The sequence below is a fragment of the Phyllostomus hastatus genome, unplaced genomic scaffold, assembly GCF_019186645.2.
Source record: "Phyllostomus hastatus isolate PE091 unplaced genomic scaffold, TTU_PhHast_1.1 phas_contig_29, whole genome shotgun sequence".
NCBI lineage: Eukaryota > Metazoa > Chordata > Mammalia > Chiroptera > Phyllostomidae > Phyllostomus > Phyllostomus hastatus.
Window position 1 is genome coordinate 47,328,335 of NW_025333835.1, and position 18,350 is coordinate 47,346,684.

The following is an 18,350-nucleotide window of genomic DNA, read 5'->3' on the forward strand; positions in this document are numbered from 1 at the left end:
GTCCGCCCGCGTGTCCCAGCGGACGTTACAGTCTGGTGTCTGACGCCGAGGCCACAGCGTCACCCCGGGCAGCCGGGGCACCAGCCTGCAGGCTGCTGGGAGGGCTCACCGGGTCACCGCTTCCTGGTGCGACAGCACACCCCTCGGCACCGGGGAACGCTCCAGAGAGAGACGGCACTCTGTCCACAGGGCGGTGGGAAAGCCGAGAGTGTGCTACTGCACAGTAGTTCTTAAACGGTAGACTGACTGGTGGTTGCCTGAGGTGTGTAGGGGGAAGGTGGAGAAATGGTGAAGAATTCTGTTTGTTTTTAGTGTTTCAATAAATTGAATTTAAAAAACAAACACACGCCTTAAGGTTAACACCATTTAAGGTACTCTCACCTTCACCTGTAAGTACACAGTTTGTACACAGGGAGAATAGCAGGTTCTACGGCACAAGAGAACCCTAGAGACAGGGAAGCAACCAAACAAATGGACTCAGGGGGACAGGACTGTGCTCCTGTCTGGGGTGCGTGAGCTGGGGGGCAGGGGGCAGGGTGGGGAGGGAAGACGACCCAGGACCACAGCCCACACAGGAGATCACCCTGGGGCCTCCTGCTGCTGACCCGGAGCTCGGGCCCTGGCCTGGCCAGTCCTGTGGTCCGGTGGTCTGGACCGCAGCCACCAGCCTCTGTCTTCTCTTTACACTCGAGCCCCAGAGGTTAGTTGAAAGCACAGCCACCACACCATCAGCCCAGCGTGTGCCAAGCCCAGGGCCAGTCTCCCCCAGGCGCAGTGTGTAAAGTGCAGAAGGAGAGCGAGCGCTCACCCCGCCCGCACGAGCTCCTCCCAGCCCCCCAGCTGCTCAACCAAGGATTCCCTGAGTGAAGGATCGGCAGGGCTGGCGCCTCCTGCCCACGGGGCCAGGGGAACGGCACCCGGACGTCTGCACACCTGGTGCTTCCTGTCAGGATGAGTCACTAGTGACGGTGAATTCTGAGGCTGCCCACGGGCATGTCCCCGGTGGGGTCAGGGCGGGGCGCACACGTGCCCAAGCTTCAGCCCACAGCTCCGCCCCTGCAGCCAGAGGGCAGCAGGGAACACGGAGGCACAACGCTCCAGCTCTCTCGGAACTCCAAGTTCAAAGTGAATACCCCGAGGCCACATTCAAAACTGTTTAATTTCCGTAAGTAAGGGACACAGCTTTAAAAACAATCACCATCAGGAAAAGCCAGTCTCGCTGACAGGGCGTGAACTCACAAAGGCAACACTTTCGACCCTGGAGACCAGTGGTGGCGCACAGCCCCGGGTCCAACGTCCAGAGCTGGTCAAGTTCGCCTCCCCTCGACTGGAAACAGACTCTGCAGGCTCTCCAGTGTCCACGAGTGTGTGCGCGTGCTGGCCAGGGAGGCAAGTCTGCGGTGCCCTCCGGGAGCACAGGACGCTCCGTTTCCATCAGCCTCGGGGGTGGAGGCAGCCGCCCCCACGGGAGGGCAGGCCTGCCGCGGACACAGCAGAGTCTGCGTGGCCAGGAGTGTGCATTATGGGGACCAGGGCCACAGGGAGGGATGGTGCAGGGGCCTTCAGGGGCCTGAGCTGCATTTGCGAGGGGGCATTTCCAGAGCACGCAGGGCAGAAGACGGGAACAGTGAGGAGCTTCAACGGCTCACGCAGTGAAAGGGTCCACCTGGGTTTTGCAGAGCTCACACCAGCCGTCAGGGGTCGACACCAGGCGGCGTCCTGGCCGGGGTGGGCAGGACCCGGCGCAGGTCACGCGCGTCCTGAGGTCACTTCTCCGCTCTCCCTAGACCCTCCCGACAGCCCAGATCCCACGCGCCCCACCCGGGCTGCGCGCCCCTCCCCCGTCCTCAGGGACGGGACACCTGCTCGGGAGCAGCCTCTGGAGTGAACCCCGCGGGGGGGGGGGTGCTCCCAGCACGTCCCCGGTCCCTTCTCAACATGCGGAGGGAAACGGTGAGCGGGCGGAGGCCACGGTGGGAACACGCCAGGCCGCACTGACGACGCGGCGCGCCGCACAGCGCAAATCTCCCTCCGCCTACGCGTTCTGGCCGTTCTGCCTGCTTCAGGTTTCACAGGACAAAGCCCGACGCTCTGAGGCTCGAGTCAACGGCAAACGTGTCACGTTTCCCAAAGGTCACCACCAAAAACACACCAGACGCCACACCCGAGCAGCTTCTTCATCCTAAAAGCAGGGACTGCCCCTCCCGGCCACCACCCTGAGCAGGCGGCCTTGCTGGAGGGCCGCGGGCCGTCACACACGGCCCCGGGGACGTCCCCTGGCCGCTCACCAGCCCGCAGCTCTGGGAGGAGCAGGGCCAGTTCCGGCCCCTGAGGCTTGCACGTCCGACCTTAAACCAAAAGCAGCTGCAGTTCGTTTTCCGGCCAGGCTCCTGCTTAGCGCGTTCCTCATCGTGCCGCCAGCACGGCCCTGGACGATGGTCCTGGACAATGGTCCCCGGCACGCCACGCCGCCCTCCAGGGCCGTGCCCACTGGCTGCGTTCCAGTGACGCCCCCGGGAGCTCCAGGAGGAGCCACCAGAACAAGCCAGTGCCCCGAAGAGTCCGGGTGTCGGCCCAGCGGCCTTCCCTGTGGTTCTCCCGTGGGTGGGTTGGAGCTATGACGTCACTACTTTCGAAAGAAGGATGGGAGCAATCACCGAGGACGTTCACCGAGGACGTTCACCGGGGACATTCACCGTGCACTGCACCACCTGGCGGTGACAGGCCTGTGCAGGGGCGTCCTCGGCCTGCACGTCCGGCCCCAGGCCCTAGAAGACCCAGAACAGGGACCCCAGGGCCATGCCCGTGGCGGCCCCGGCCAGCATGCCCAGCGCCAGGTCGCCGTCACCGCCGGGGTGCCGCTCCCGGACGATGATGTGGCGGGTGGGCTGCGGCCCGCAGAGCCCTGCAAAAGAGAAGACAGGCTTCTGAGCAGGGTCACGCCCCACACCCGGGGAAAGGGCGGCCCTCTGGGCCGGGACCCTCCCTGAGAGCGGTCAGGGCCCCTGCTGGCTGCACTGGCGTCCCTCCCATGGCCGCGGCCTCCCCTGGACGGACGGGGGTGGGGCGCTGCGGTGGGCGGTCCCCACTCTCCTCCACCACAGGCGACAGACGGGACCTGGCCTCCCCAGAGCCCCTCCACACCGCTCTCCGAGAGTCCAGCCGCTCGGCTCCCCAAGGTCCGCAGTCCCAGACGGGACCAGCGAAGCCGCGACTCCAGCCCCTGGGGTCCACTTCCATCCATACAGCACGCTTCTCGGGACACCGGGGGCGGGACAGCACAGGGCGGGAGCGGAGCCCACGCGTGAGGAGTCTGGGGCAGAGCCCCCGTTTGCAGGGAAAGCATGTCACAGGGGGAGCTCCTACACAGCGAACCTTGAAAAACTCAGTGCGACACTCCCGCGGCTCACGGCTCCGGTGGGAGACGCATCGCTTGTTCTCCTCCACACGTGACCACTGTGCTGCCGGCTGGCTCTCTTTAGCACTGCCGCGGCGCAGACCCTGCTCCTCTCCTCCTCCGCCCGCCACCCCTGCAGCCAACCGCTCCGATCCCGGAGGGCAGACACTGGCCCCGTGGCCCCATGCTCGTGGCCCGGGGGGCGTCTGCGGTGGCACCTGCTTCAGCCACCTAACTCAGCTGGGCTTCACGTAAACGGTCAGAACGTGGACGTGAGAGGATGGGCCAAGGCAAGAAACTCGCAAATCACCGGGGACCCGAGGACCTGGGCCCGCGATGGAAGGCGGGGAGGGGAGCCCACCACGCAGAACCCGCAGCTCTGCTCCCGGACTCGTCCCGCAAGTGCAAGGGGGGGCGGTCTCTGCAGCCCAGGGGCCCCGCAAGGACAGCTGGGCCGCCGCCCATGGACGAGGGTGGGCACAGACGGCACTGGGCACTTCCTGGCTGGCCGACTGACCACAGGTCCCCACAGACACGGGAGGGTTGTGTGTGTCAGCCCGACGTGCCCGCGGGGGACCGCCTGTCACACACTCTGCGCACCGCCGCCGGCCCAGGGCGCGCCCACAACTCGATGTCGCCCACATCTCCAGGGTGGTTCCAGGGACGGGAGGGGAGAAGCGGAGAGAAGCCCGCCGAAAGCCCAGAGCAAGGTCAGCCCCTTGCGGCCTCTGCGTCCCTGGCACAAAGGAACACCGCCTCCGCAGTGACCGCTTTCGCAGGATGCTACCGGAAGGCAAAAGAGAAGGAGAAAGAACACCTCTCCTCCCCTAGGAGGGGCCTCTGGGCTGGGCTGCGTCTTCACGCAAGCGAATCCCAGTGCCGACCCCGTCTCTCCCTGAGAACAGACGTGGGGGCAGTGGGGACGCTCTGACAGTCGCACCTGTCACTCAGCTCTTCAAAGCGTGTGACTCCATGTGGCACTTCGAGGAAAAAGCCCGGGCGGAGCGCCTCGCAGTCTGGGGCCAGACACAGCTCCCCCCGCACACCGACCCCTGCGCCGCGCGGAGGGGGGCGGCCGACTCACCTGCGTAGGGGTACTGGCAGGGCACCGCGTAGGCCTGCCCGTCGGCGGCGTAGACGACCTGCGCGCCCGGCGGCGCGTACGCAGCCCCGTACGGGCAGTAGCCGTAGGCCTGCGGAAGGAAAGGGGCCGTCAAGTCGCGGGGCTGACGTCCGGCCCTGGTTCAGGGACGGGCGCCCTGCGCCGTGGGTGGGCGCTGGGTGGGCGGGTAGGGACTGGACCTCGCGCGGCGGGCCCGCCCCTCGGGCTGCAGCTGACGTCACACCCGAGGGGGAGACTGGAAGCGTCGTCCCCTCCGAGAACAGGACAGAGACGCCCACGCTTGTCCCCGTCACCTCGCGTGTGACAAGGAGGGGACGGGGAGAGTGCATGCGATCTCTCCCTCCGCGTCCTCTACCTCTGCGCCTTCTCGCGACCCTCCCCTCCCCTCCCAACTGAACCCCGGGGCCACAATGACGGCGCCTCCCAGCCCAGAGCCCCCTCCGCCGAGCACGGGCTCCCGGCTCCGCCCCCTCGGGCACGCCCGGCGTGTTTGGTGTTCGGGGTGTGACTTTTCCTGAGGTTCGGCTTCTTTTTCACTTTCAAAGCATTCTTTTCTGATTAGACAAAGAGTGTGAGTCGGCCACTGAGTACGAACTGTAAACCACAAAAACCGCGTGGCCAGAGCAACCACCGAGGTCACGGCGGGTTTCTGGGTCGCCCCCCAGACGGGCTGTGCACTCGAAGGCGCAGGGCCGCTGCTTTACTGCACGGAAGTGGAAGGTGATGCGTCTGGTCTGAGAAAGACGGGGTTCAGAGTACGGTTCTACTTTCCCGACACCGGCTCTGTTCTGTTTTTGCTTTCTTCAAAGACCACAATAACTGGCACAGAGACCCCCGCCCCCGCCGCCGGCGCGGAGAAGCACTCCCCCCCCTGCCCCCTACCTCGGGGTCCGGAGCGGGGTAGGCCGTGTACGGAGGTGGAGGCGGGGCGCCCACCGTGGGGCCGTCGTAGACGGCTTCCGAGCCGACGTAAGCCTTAGGGGAGAGAGGGGAAGACAGCGGTTGCCACACAGCAACTACAGAGGCTTTCAGGACGTTACACATCCGTCCTTCTGTTTAGCGAGTTTTTTTAAAGCCCAAACGTTTCCTGTGGACAGCAATACAGCAGCTCTCAGAAAGGCAGTAATGGGGGCAGGGGGAGACCCCGCCCCTCACCCCCAGGCACCCTCCAGCACCCTTCTCAGGGACCCGCCGGGCAGCTGGGCGCGCTCACACCCGCGGCGCCAGGAGCCCCCAGGGCCACCCCCAGCCCTTCTGTCCACCAGCAGACCCCACAGTGTGGCCCCCACAGACATGCTCTGCACACAGGGTCCGTTCCTGCTCTGAGTCACTCCCCAGCGGAGAAGACGACAACGTGCACTCTCTAAAGTCCCCGTGAAGAGTCGTCCGGCCCCGGAGCACGCGGGCCGTCAGCACTGATCTCCCCCAGGAGCGGGTGTTCGAGGGAGGGGGGAGACCGCGGGCCGGCCGGAGCAGGGAACGCCCCGCTGTGCGTCTCTCCACTTTCCTCCCCCCAGAGAGAGGGGGGCCCCTCTGGAGGAGGAGCACGCAGAGGGCAGAGGAAGCCGCCTCAGCAGTGGGGCTGCCTGCGCAGGGCCCCTCACGGCCAGAGGTGAGACGAGGCCGAGGGGGAACGAGGTCCAAGGACCCGCTGACCTTTCCCAGCCTCCTCTGCAGAGCACAGCGGAGGTCAACGTGCGGCAAATCTGAGACTCTAGCATTTCCGGAAAACCACCCTGGCACCGGGTCCTCCCACCGGGAGGGCTCCTCCCGCCCACAGGCCTGGCCCACCCGGCTCTCCCAGGGTGAACCCTCGAGGGGCATCCTGCCCCCCCGTCACCTGGTGGCCAGGCACCGCCCCTCCCCCGTGTGTCACAGCGAGTCCGTGAGACACGGCACTGCCGGCTGCCCCGCGTGGCACTCACCGTGTTTGTCCTGCAGTCCTGGAGTGTGAACTGCCAGGCCCTGGGGGGACGAGAGGGAAAGTCGTCTGAGTGAAATCCAGCCCCGGGCGCGGCGGCCCCCCAACCGTGCTGGAGCCAGGGCTTCTGCTACAGCCGGGTCCAGGGCCCGGCTGTGCGGCCCCGGCCGCCAGGGCCACTCAACCAACCCAGTGGGGGCGTGCACTGAGAACACGTGACACGTGGAAACACGCCGCAGCACACATGACGCACACTGTTTAGAGCGCACTGCAGACTGCCTCTGCTTCGCCCTCAGTAACTGAAGGGCGCGCCGGCCCAGTGACACACAGACCCACCCCACCCACCGGGTGGCTGCGTGAGGTTCCAGGACGGGGGCGGCAATTCCTCACAAACGAACACGAGGCCGGTGCTTTTTCTGCCAGCCCCAGAAACTGACCTGCGTGCACGTTTAAGGCACGCAGACCACAGGACACACACGTCCTAAAACGACCACCGCAGTAAGTGAACGCCTCTGCTCCCCCGGCCCCCGCGATGACCCTGCACTTTCTCCGGTGGTGACGTGAAGGCTCTCTCCACCCCAAGTGCGTCCAGCAGGGCCGTTCACTCCACGGTGGACGCCCAGCATCGTGCTGACCGACCACCCCCTCCCCGAGCCCCAGCCCCCGGCCACCACCCTCCACTCTCTCCCCCTGCAAGGTCAGCCCTTCCAGACCCCGCGCACGAGAGAGGCCGCACCGTGCTTGTCCCTCTCTGACTGGCTCACCTCACTGACCGTGACGCCCTCAAGGTCCGTCGTGCTGCTGCGAACAGCAGGCTTTTCTCTCTCGCTGACAGAGGGCAGCGACACCCCACTGTGCACGCGTGTGCATGCCCACCTCTCGTCGCCCACCCACAGACACTGGGCTCTTTCCACGTCCAGGCTACTGTCCATCCTGCCGCACTGAGCGTGGCAGGCAGGCGGGGGGGCACATGGTTTAAGAACCCCTTTGGTCACGCCCACCACCCAGCGGGCGTCGAGCAGGGGAAGAAGGGCCCCGGGCCTGCGCAGGCAGGAGGCCGGCCGGGCGGCCAGCAGGGGTGGAGCGGGACCCCCGAACTTCTTCCCCACAGCCCGAGCCACCGCTCTGCCGCCCGAGGGAGGCCCCACTCCCACTCCGTCCCTTCCCGACAACCGGACACTGGAACAGAGAACGCCCTGGAAAACGAAACGTTTCGGAGAGGAGACTCACAGGCAGTCGTCCGGGCTTTCCGCACAGAGGCTGACGGTCCTCCCGTCCCGGCAAACCACCTGCAGCATGCAGTCTCGGGGCCTCCCGTCGGGCGGCTGCACGTCTGCGGGAGGCGGGCGGAATGCAGGATGGGTGTGTGTTCAAAGGGTTTCTTCTCCCCCAGGAGCTCAGATGAGCAACAGGCCGGCACTTCAGAACACCCCACCTGAGGACCCCCCGGCTCTGCTCTGCAGAGCCGAACAGGCGCATCCCAGCCCCGCGCCAGCGGGACTCCCTGCGGGACGAGCGGGCAGCCCTCGGGAGGGGCAGCCCCCACGTGGAGACACGCCGCAAGGCCCAGACGCTGGAAGCACAGGCCCCACGTGGTGAAAGGTGTTCACGCAGCACGAGACACCAGAACACCTGCTGACTTCATTTGCAGGAAGCATCAACTAGGTAGGTCGCTGCTCTAAAAGCGACCTTGGAGCTTCCAAGCACCCATGTGCTCCGCCTGGGCCACGGAGACCCGCGTGTGAGGACCAGAGCGCGGGCGGGACGCCACACACATCCGAGGTTCCCACGGCAAACTCCGCCTCAAACGGTGGCGGAGCGAGGGGGACTGACGGGCTGTGTGTGCACCTGCCGTCCGTGAGACAGGGAGAGCTCGATGCCTGGCGCAGACGGGCCCTCCCGAGGGAGGGCGGGGAACTCCAGGAACACGGGACGTCACGGCCCTTGAGAGACGGCTGCCGTCCTGAAGGCACAGCCGCTGGCTCTGAGTCGCAAACCTGCACTGCCTTGGGGGCCCCCTCTCTCGGGTCCAAACGCCCTGGAGCCCGAAACGCCCACCACCTTCTCCGCGGGCGAGGAAGGAGTGCGCACTGGAGGGTCTGACTCGGAGGAGAAATGGATCTGCCCCACCGCCCGGCCCCCACTGTGGGCGCCTCTTCCCCAGTGACGCCCCCCGGGGCCTGTGAGTGGGGGCCGGTGGGTGAGGGAGGCCCCAGGGCCCACCCAGGGTGGCGAGGGGCGGGCGGCGGGCGCTCACCGCAGCACTGGAGCCCCACGCGGAGGTTGATGCAGTCCACCGGCAGGTGCACCTTGTCCTCCATGCTCTGCCGGGTCTGGTCGCTGTAGTAGACCAGGTGGCCGTCGGACCAGAGGTCGAACCAGTTCCTCTTCCAGCGCTTCAGTATGGTGCCTGGAAGACACCGCGGGCACACGGCTGCTGGGAGCGCCCCGGGGACGGGAGCGGGGGGGGGGGACGGTCCTCCGCGGGCCCCCACTGCCCCGAGCAGCCCACCCGAGCGGCACATGACACGGACCCCAGGGGCAGGACGCCCGCACGGCACGGGGACACGGAGCGCCGTCCGCCCCACGTCCCCAGACTGTTTTTACACCGAACTTCTCGGGGGACTCGGGTTGGGGAAACCGCACAGGTCTCAAGTGTACAACTGCAGGACCCGTCTGCATGCGGGCGGGCGGGCGCAGGCTCACGGCTGCGAGTGTGGGGGGCAGGGTTCCCGCTGCTGTGGCCGTGGTGGCGAGTTACCACTGCGCTGTCTTCCGTGCAGACCACCGCCACCCGTCTCTCGCCCACCCCGGGTTTGCACTGCGTGCCCCCCTACGGCCACACCTCCCCTCCCCCCGATTCCATCCCTCCCCTGGTCACCACCACGCCGCCCTCTGCGTCCGCATCCGAGAGTCTTCGTCTTCCTTGTCCGCCTGTTGCTCCCAGTCTCGTGTCCCTCACACGTGAAGTCCCAGGCTTCTTCACTTCGCCCGTCCGACTCGTCTCGCTCAGCACAACGACCTCGCGGTGCGTCTGTGTCGCTGCGAACGGCAGCAGCCCGTCCCCTCGCCAGTCGAGCGCTGCTCCCTGCAGCCACGCCGCGTCGCCACCCGGTCCTGGTCGAAGCTGCTCCGTGTCTCGGCCACCGCGGGCGGCCAGTGCTGCTGCGGACGCAGGGGCGCGCGTGTCTTTGCACACGCGTGTTCTCGGTTCTGGGGGGCAGACGCCCGAAAGAGGGGCGGCTGGGTCCTATGGCAACTCCATCCTCGCCGTTCGGAGGAGCCCCCGTGCCGCCCCCCACGGGGGCCGCACCAGGCCGCACGCCCGCCCGCGGCGAAGGAGGGCTGTCCCCACCGCCGCTGCAGCACGCGTACGGCCCGTCGTGTGGACGGCGACGGCCCCTCTACCGGGCGTGCGGTGCGACCTCGCTGTGGCCCTCGCTTGCGTGTCACTGGAAGTCGGCCATCTTCCCGCGCCCCCGGTGGCCGTTTGTGGGTCTTCCTGGGAGAGGGGTCTGCTCGGGCCCTCTGCCCGCGCTTTCCCCGCTGTGCGTGTGGTGCTGGGCTCTGTGAGTCCTTCCTGTGTTCGGGGTGTGAGCCCGTCGTCGGAGCTGCTGTTTGCCAGTATCTTCTCCCACTCGGCTGGTCTCCTGTTTGTTCTGCCGGAGGTTTCTCCTGCCGTGCAGAAGCGTTTTGGTTTGACCCAGTCCCATTCGTTTGTGCCTTCCCTGCCCGTGCCTTTGGGGTCAGACTCATAAGACCCTAAGACGGCGGCCCCCAAGCCTAGCCCGTGTCTTCCCCTGTGCACCTGCGCGTCTCAGGCCTTCCGTCCAGGTCTCGGGTCCCGGGTCCGAGCTGCACCACGTCTTGGGCACGGGGCACACAGCAGTCGAGCCCCATTCCTCCCCACGGGGCTCTCCAGCTCCGCCGGCTTGCTCTTCTCCCTCGTCTGCTTTGGGCTCCCGCATCAGAAACTGTGCGTCCATCTACATGTGGTTTGTCTCTGGGCTCCCAGCTCCGTTCCGTCCGTCTGCATGTCTGCTTTTCTGCCGACACCACGCGGTTTTGATTATCGTCACCCTGGAGCATAATCTGAAGCCAGGAAGCGTGATACCAATGTCTCCGTTCTTTTTTTTCTCAGGATTGCTTCAGTCTTCAGGGTCTTTTGTGGTTCCACACAAACCTGGTGTTTCTTTTTTGTTCCATCTCTTTAAAAAATGCCACCAAGAGTCTGACGGGGATTGAGTTCCATCTGAGTATTGTCTTCACGTGGACACTTTCACCATGCTGATTCATCTAATCCGTGAACACAGGTATCTGTCCGTTCCCCTGTGTCTTTCTCGACCTTTTTAAGTAACTCTTTGTGGTTTTCAGTGGATCAGTCCTTCACATCCTCAAGTTTATTCCTAGGTGTCTTATTCTTTTTGTTGCAATTGCAAAAGCAATTTTTTTTTCTTTTTCTGAAATTTCACTGTTAGTATATAAAGACACAGGGAGTTTTGAGCACTCATTTCACACTGCTTCTAGTAGTTTCTGGTGGAGTCAGCCCCACCTGTGCTCCGCCAGCCTTCCCAGTTCCCTGCACCCTGTCAGGCCCCCCCCAACCGAGAGAGCACTTCCCCAAGTCGACAAATAAGTGACCCCAGTGCCCACTGGACTGGCAGCTCCCGAGCTGAGCAGAAACCACCAGTCAGCCACCGCACGACAGCAGGCGGCGTCCCCGTCGGCGGAGTTCTGACCACACATTTCCCCCCCCACCCCCCGCCGTCGAGTCCCTGACGACACGCCCCCAAAGGAGGCTGTGCTCCGTGTCCGGGCTGGCGTCGTGCGGGTGTGGGCGGCACACAGGAAAGGGGTCCCGGAGGCAGTCCTGACACGTGTCACCACCTGCGCGCCTCCACTGCTCTGGGACGTGGTGAGCGTAACACACCTCACTCACTCACTGCTTTGTCACTGGGGCTCCTGCCCAGCAGTCGGGAGAGGGGGAAGTGGGTGAGTCTTCCGTACACACACCTCTCAGACAGCCAGTGCTATTTACACACGGTTTCAGGTGTCCACGGGGGGTCTTGGAACAGGCCCCGGCAGATAATGGGGGGACTACTGCCCAAAGGTTTGGTTTTAGACAAAAACACCCCCTCGGGTCGAGTCTTTATCCCTGTAACTAAAGATCCCACGTTTCAGAATCCCAGTCCCTGGGCACACCTCGGGCGGCCGTGGGGAACAAAGCCTGCCGCCCCTGCCGGGCTGCTCTCCACACAGCCACCCACAGGGGCTCGGGAGTGCGGAGAGGGCCGGAGAGCCCGGGAGACCCCCGAGAGGACACCCGGGGTGACGTCGTGAGCACGGCCCTGCCCTCTGCTCTGTCTGCACACGGATCTGCTGCAGCAGCAGAAACACAGACGGGGTCCCCGCAACGTCGGCCCAGCCCGGGGTCCCCGTGCGGTACTCACTCTGCCGCAGCAGCCACCCGCTCTTCACGAACGCCATCGTCCACCTTCGGGAGAGAGGCAGGGTCAGGGCTGCCCGGACGGGGCCACCTTTTCCCTCACCACACCCTGGCACCAACGGGGCGGGAGTTTCCACACAGGCCACCAGTTCCCCAGCTCCAGGACACGAGTGGACGTCTCCTGGTTCAACCTGACGCCGACCCTCACCCCCTGGAGTCAGCCTCAGAGCCCAGAGCCCTGGGCACGTGCCCCCCCCACCCCCTGCCAGCCTCAGCGTCACCCCACCACAGGAGCCCTCGGCCCCCATCCCATGGGGCTGCTCAGCAGTTCTCGGAGGCGGCTGCTGGTGATGCACCTCTGTGTCCAGCCTCTGTCCCTTCCTGGAGGTCCCAGGAGGGACTGAAAGCTCTGACCTCTCAGCACAAGGCACCCTCCCCCGCTCCACCGTAACCAGCCCACCTGCCGCTCTGGGGCCCTGAGCCAGCGTCAGCGCCCACTCGGCTGCGGCTGCAGGAGGTGCAGGGGCAGCAGCGGGGCGCACCCGCCCCGACCTCTCAGGAGCGCCCGGGGTCTCAGAAGACCACACATCTCCCATTACAGTGTCACCAAATCTCAGCCAGCTGGTCTGAGTCCCCATCCTTATCCCCTTCAGGGTCAGCGGACGGAGGGACCAAAGCCGCTTGACCCCACTGGCCACCTGGCACTCACCAAACACAGTATAATCTCAGTGGAGCCAGTGCAACCCCCAGCCCCTCCCCCTCCCACCGGAGGCTCCGCCTCCACCCCGTGCCCACCCCGCGGAGTATAACCCCACTCAGCTGCCCACGCACACTGAGTTCGCTGGGTCTGGGGTCGTGGCTGCCCCTGACATACCCCTTGTCCTGGGCTCTGGCGTCCAGCAGCCTCCGCGTCCTCCCCGCGGTGCCCAGGTGACTTCACACGCCCGGTCAGGTGTGCACGGCTGTCCACAGGTGCAGCAGCCAGGTCAGAGCAGAACACCGGAAACCGGGAAGAAAAAGCATAAAAGCGTGAAGGACAAAACCCGAGTCAAGAAGACGCAGTAGGCTCAGAGACCACGCCTGCAGCCGCACGGCGGGCCCGGGCCCCCTGCCTGCGCGGACAGAGGTCCCGTGGGGCGGGGGCGGCGCACTCGGCCGCTCATAGGAAAACACTCAGGAGCGGGCAACACACTCCCAACGCGCCCAGTTCCTGCACCTGAGCAGACCGAATGCAAACACCGGGCACCAGGACGCCCCAGCGCCAGGTCGGCACCCGTGGAAACGAGGACGCCCAGAGCTGAGGACGCCCAGAGCTGACGACGCCGACGGCAGGAATGCCGCCCCGTGCAAGCGCTGCTGGGAGGGGATGTGACCACGCCTCCCGGAGGCTCAGCGTGCGCGCCCGCCGGCCGGGAGTGTGGCCACCCTAGGAGCAGACCTCACTCACGCACGTGCAGAGACTCACCAACACACGCACCCTCCCCGCGACAGCGCTTCCACCTGTGCGGCACAGCTGGGCCCACAGCTGGGCCGGTCCCAGCCCCGGAGTTGTGCTGAAGGGGTGCCACCCCCTGCCCCGCCCCCAACCCCGCCGGTCCTGGTGCAAACCTGCTGAGCCCCGAGGGGACAGCTGACGCCGCACAACTGCTCTGGAAGGAACCGAGAGGCTGGCGCCCTTGCCACGATCGCCAAGGACAGGGACAAGGGGATACCGAGTGGGCTTCAGAAGACGGGGTGGCGATTCAGTCCCATCACACCTGTCTGTCCTGTTCAAAAACGTTTAGCGGTCTGCATGTGTTACAGCCTTGTATTTTCCGAAGTCAGCATATACCGACTGGAGGCTGAGGTCACAGGCCACCTCTGTTTCCCTCCCGCGTTCTCAGGCGCTCTCCTTCGGGAACTAGGTCGGCAAAGCGGACCGCCAGCCTACACAGGCCCCTCGGGGGCACAAAGGAGCCGCCCTCATTTAATTTTCTCCCTGTCTCCGTGCGGCTGGATTCTCGCCTGTCTCCCAACCTTCAGAAAAAGAGCTCCGCACAGCTTTTATCCACCGTACATTCCAGCATCTCCAAAGTCTCGGAAGGTTCTTAACCTCTTGCAGTTTCTGCCGATTCATGCTGCCTAAACGCGCCAAGACAGGAAGTGCGTTTTGCATCCTTCCGCACCTTTCTGCCACGCTTTCAGGCCCTCAAACACACATTCCCGCTGGACCAGACCCGGGAGTCAGCCTCTCCCCTGACCCCCCGGGATGCGGGCACTGCTCCCAGTGGCTGGCAGCCACTCTGCGATGAGGAGGGAGCCAGCCTGAGGGCGGGGAACGGCAAGGGAGCAGAGCGAATTCCTCTGAGCCACTGATTCAACCCACCTGTTCAGCAAAATAAGTTTTTTTCATCCTTGAAACTGGGTTGAACTGGTTTCCTACAAACCTGCAGCCTTAAGCATCCTAAAATAGTCATTTACTTCCAAAAAGATCTGAGGCAGAGAAATAATACCATCGTATTTCCATTCAACAAATATCCTTTGAGCACCTACTACGTGCCTGGCCTTGGAGTAGGACCAAGGACAGAGAAGTGACCAAGCCGAAGTCCCTGCTTTTTACATAGCGTCCAGTCTAGTGGGAGAAGCAGGTTAAACTCGTTATTTAAAAGCTGGGCCGTGCAATGTCACCGAGAGCATCACAACTCTACGGTGACAGGTCACCCAGCACAGAAAACTGAAGGTGTGTCCACTCACGCCGCATCCCGGGTACTCATGGCTAAACCTCCTACGGTCGTACCGTGAACTCTCAGCCTATGGCTCGTGGGAGGAGGAGAACCACGGGGGACAGGCCCACATGCCTCCGGTTGGTGCTGGGGGCTGCGGGGAGACAGTGCAGACACGGAGCCTGCCTGAGACGCAGTCACCCAGCAGCTGCCGCTGGTCACGAAACCGAGTGAACAGTCCAAACACGAGGGGCAACCGAAAGGAGTTCCCTGAATTTCTGCGGTAACTTCTTTTAACCTCTACTGGTGCCTGATACTAACTTGGCCTCGTGCGCTGTCCCTGCTGACAGTCGGTCACACGTCAGACCAGGTGCACGGAGACCAGGAGCAGCTCGTCCAGGAGGGTCCCTGAGAGCCGGGGTCCCAGCGTCTCCGGTGCTCATGAGACCACACGCACCCGTGAGGCCAGAGGCAGGGCCCCGGTCAAACCCAGGAGCTAGATTCCCGGCATGCGATGGCGTGCTGGTCGGAGCACGGGACAGAGGACAGGCTGGACTGGAGTGCCAGTTGCTTTGGTGGCCACGGAGCTTCGAGTCAAAGGTTAAGAAAGTGTGTTGGCCATGTCCTAGGGGCCTCGCTGCAAAGCAAGATCCAGGAGAAGATGTTTAAAAGTGCACTTTCTTGAGACAATAAAAAAATGCAGCTAGTTTCCCTTAAAGGAGTAAGAGCTTAAGCAATAACATCGGTCACAAGATGTTTGCTTTCTCCTTTTGCTTTAAAGATAAAATCACTGACTCATACCCTTGAGATCTCCTGCAGAATCTTAGTTCCCCAATCCAGTTGACTCTTGTGACCAGTCAGGGGCGATCCACGCAAGATGAGGTCAGGAACTGAGTTAATCAGGCTCAAGAAACTGCTGAAGCTTGCTCAGAACGCAGTCAGCTTGGCCACTGACCCCTAACCACAGTGTTTGCATTGAAAAACCCTTGATTACAAACCAACAGGAAGGGCTCCGGTCAAGATGGCAGGACAGGTAGACACTGCACTCAGCTCCTCCCGTGGCCACATCAAAACTACAACCACGTTAGGGAACAATCACTTGAATAAACCATCTGAAAGTCTGGCTGAACAGAAGTCCTATACCTAAAGGCACACAGAAGAAGCCACTTCCAGACTGGTAGGAGGGGCAGAAACGCAGCCTGAGCTGGCCCCACAGTCACATGGGGCAGTTCAGGAAGAGGTCAAGTTCAGCTACTGCCAGACACAGGGGAAGAAACCTGCGGTGCGGCAGCAGGGTGAGGGCCCTCCCCCGGCATGGCACGGGATGCCACCTCTCCTGTGTTAAGCCCTCCCTGGACATGGCCAAATCTTACTCTGACTTCCCAAAAGAAGCTTTTCTGGCCAGAAGGGACTGGCACAAAATAGTCACAGTGATAAAAAGCAGAGACTTAGGGCCAAGATTGTTCTGCTCAGCACGGCTCTCGTCTAGAATCAAAGGAGAGACAAGAGTTTCCCAAACAAGACAAAGCTAGAGCCATTCATCACCACCAAACGAATATTATGAAAAGTGAGACCTGCTTCAGACCCCAAGGCCCAGGCAGGCAGACTGAAAGTCAAGAGATGAAAAGACATCTCAAGCAGACAGGAAAAAAAGCTAGGGCAGCAATACTAATATCAGACAAAATGGGCCTTAAAACAAAGGCTATAAGAGACATTTATTTCGTAATAATCATGGGATCAATCCAACAGGAGGATATACCCTTTCAACATTTATATATCCCACTAATATAAGGAAATAATAAAGATCAAAGCTACAATAAGCAAGATAGAATCTACAAAACATACAAAAGATCAATGAAGCCAAGAGGTGGTTCTTTGGAGAGATGAACAAGGTTGATAAACCATTAGCCAGACTCATCAGAAAAAAAGAGAGGACCCACATTAAAAAATCAGAAATGGAAGAAAAATGACGACTGACACCACAGAAACAAATACAAGGGATCGTAAGAAAGTACTGCAATTCCATGCCAGTAAACTGGACAATCTAAAAGAAAGGGATCCATTCCCAGAAACACACAACCTTCCAAAACTAAATCAAGAAGAAACGAAATCTGGACCGACAATTACAACGAACGAAATCAAAGCCGTAATCAAAAACTCCCAGCAGCTTCACTCCTCAGCAGGGAAACGCAAATGGAAACCACCACCAGACACCACCCCCTGCCTGCCAGAGCTGCTATCAGTAGATCAAGGAACAAGTGCTGGCCAGGACGAGGAGAAAGGGGAACCCTCCTGCACTCTAGTTGAGAATGCGGCTGGTGCAGCCAGTTTGCCACTGTGGAAAGTAGTATGCGGGGTCCCCACAAAATTAAAAGTGGAACTGCCTTATGACCCAGCGATTCCACTTCTGGGAATATATCCAAAGAAACCCAAGACACTAATTTAAAAAAAACAAACGCACCCCTATGTTCACTGCAACGTTTACAATAGCTAAGACAAGGGAGCAATCCAAGTGCCCATCAGCAGACAAGCTGATAAAGAGGAGGTGGTCTGTACTGGGCTGGAACTTTCCTCCGGGAGATCCCAGTGCCCCACCCTCGGGCAGTGGGCAAGCAGAGATTCTCAAGGGCCAAGAGTCAGACGCGTTTGTAATTAACTACTTTCCGCTAGAATTTTTAAAATTGAATGTATGGGGCGGCGGGGGCTTGGCTAATAAAACTAGATACAATTCTATAACAACATCATGTGCACACTGTATGATCGTCCCAACTTAACCCTTTCCTCCAACCGCCCCGAAAAACGGGCACTCTGGTTATTCGCTCATTTAGGAAACCTCGTCTCTGTAAGTTCCTCTACATTTGAGATTTTAAGAAAAACAAAAAACTTAAAAACCCCAGTGCCGACGCGAAAGAAAAATCCCTGACCTCCTTCGGAACTCCCAACCTGGTTGGTGAGAGACTCAAACGTGGAAAAAGAGATTTTCTCTAAATAATGTGTAATCACGCACGTAACGCTACGGGAACTGCAAAACCGAGCGCGGGGCGGACGGAGCGCCCAGCGGCCCCGCCAACCGGCGGGAGGAGAGCGCGGTGGTGCCCGGCTCCCCCGCGAGGCCCGGACCCGGGAAAGCTGCGGGACCGGCAGCCCCTGCGAAGCAGGAGCGCGGGGACCTGCACCTCGGCGATCGGGGGGGGAGACGTGGAGATGGAGAGAGGGCGCGAGCGGGGGCGCGAGGCGGACCCCTCCGAGGGGGCGTGGGGCGGGGCACAGCCCACGGCAGTGGAGGAGTGCCCAGACCGCACCTGATTTTTACCTGCGAATATGCCGGCGGGCGTCGTCGCACTCCAGGCAGACAAGGAGCGCAAGGTCGCTGCGGAACCCACAGCCCAGCCCACTGCGCGCCTGCGCCCTGCGGGCCCTCCCTCGGCCCCGCCCTGTCGCGGGTGCGCAGGCGCACTCTCGGCCCGCCCGCGCCCGCTGGGACCCACGGCGGGGCCCGAGCGCGCCTGGGGTTTCCGAGGAAGGAGCCGAGGGGCGGGGTGTGCGCGTCCTCGGCCCAGCTTCAGTACGTGCTGAGTTCTCAGCGAGACAGGGGTGTCGCGCGCCCTTACTTCGAAAGGCCGTCCTGGAGCCGCGCTCCTCAGACGCTCGAATTGGACGGAGAAGACACAGAAGCTAAGCCTAGGGCCTCCTCCCATCGCGCCGGAAGCAAGGAATGCTCAAAAAAATAAAATAAAATAAAGGCGAGGAGGCCCGTGAAA

At 62.5% G+C, this 18,350-nt stretch overlaps 1 protein-coding gene across 1 annotated transcript; it reads right to left on the reverse strand.

The window, feature by feature from the left end:
• Positions 1-1,141: 1,141 nt before the first annotated feature.
• On the reverse strand, positions 1,142-17,956 carry PLEKHB2 (pleckstrin homology domain containing B2). Its single transcript, XM_045839159.1, has 9 exons — positions 17,903-17,956; positions 12,762-12,849; positions 11,892-11,935; positions 8,699-8,851; positions 7,672-7,774; positions 6,446-6,485; positions 5,403-5,495; positions 4,482-4,590; positions 1,142-2,905 (listed from the first exon to the last, which is right to left on the reverse strand). Exons 3-9 carry the CDS (start codon positions 11,926-11,928, stop codon positions 2,769-2,771), a joined length of 672 nt encoding a protein of 223 aa, XP_045695115.1. The 5' UTR covers positions 11,929-11,935; positions 12,762-12,849; positions 17,903-17,956; the 3' UTR covers positions 1,142-2,768.
• Positions 17,957-18,350: the final 394 nt, after the last annotated feature.

Bases quoted from the DNA above. Each gene is read 5' to 3' on its own strand.
- PLEKHB2 (XM_045839159.1), bottom strand. From the start codon at position 11,928: ATGGCGTTCGTGAAGAGCGGGTGGCTGCTGCGGCAGA. The intron at 8,852-11,891 runs GTGAGTACCGCA...GGTGTCTTCCAG, and splicing joins CGGGTGGCTGCTGCGGCAGA to GCACCATACTGAAGCGCTGG. The intron at 6,486-7,671 runs GTGAGTCTCCTC...TCGTCCCCCCAG, and splicing joins GAAAGCCCGGACGACTGCCT to GGCCTGGCAGTTCACACTCC.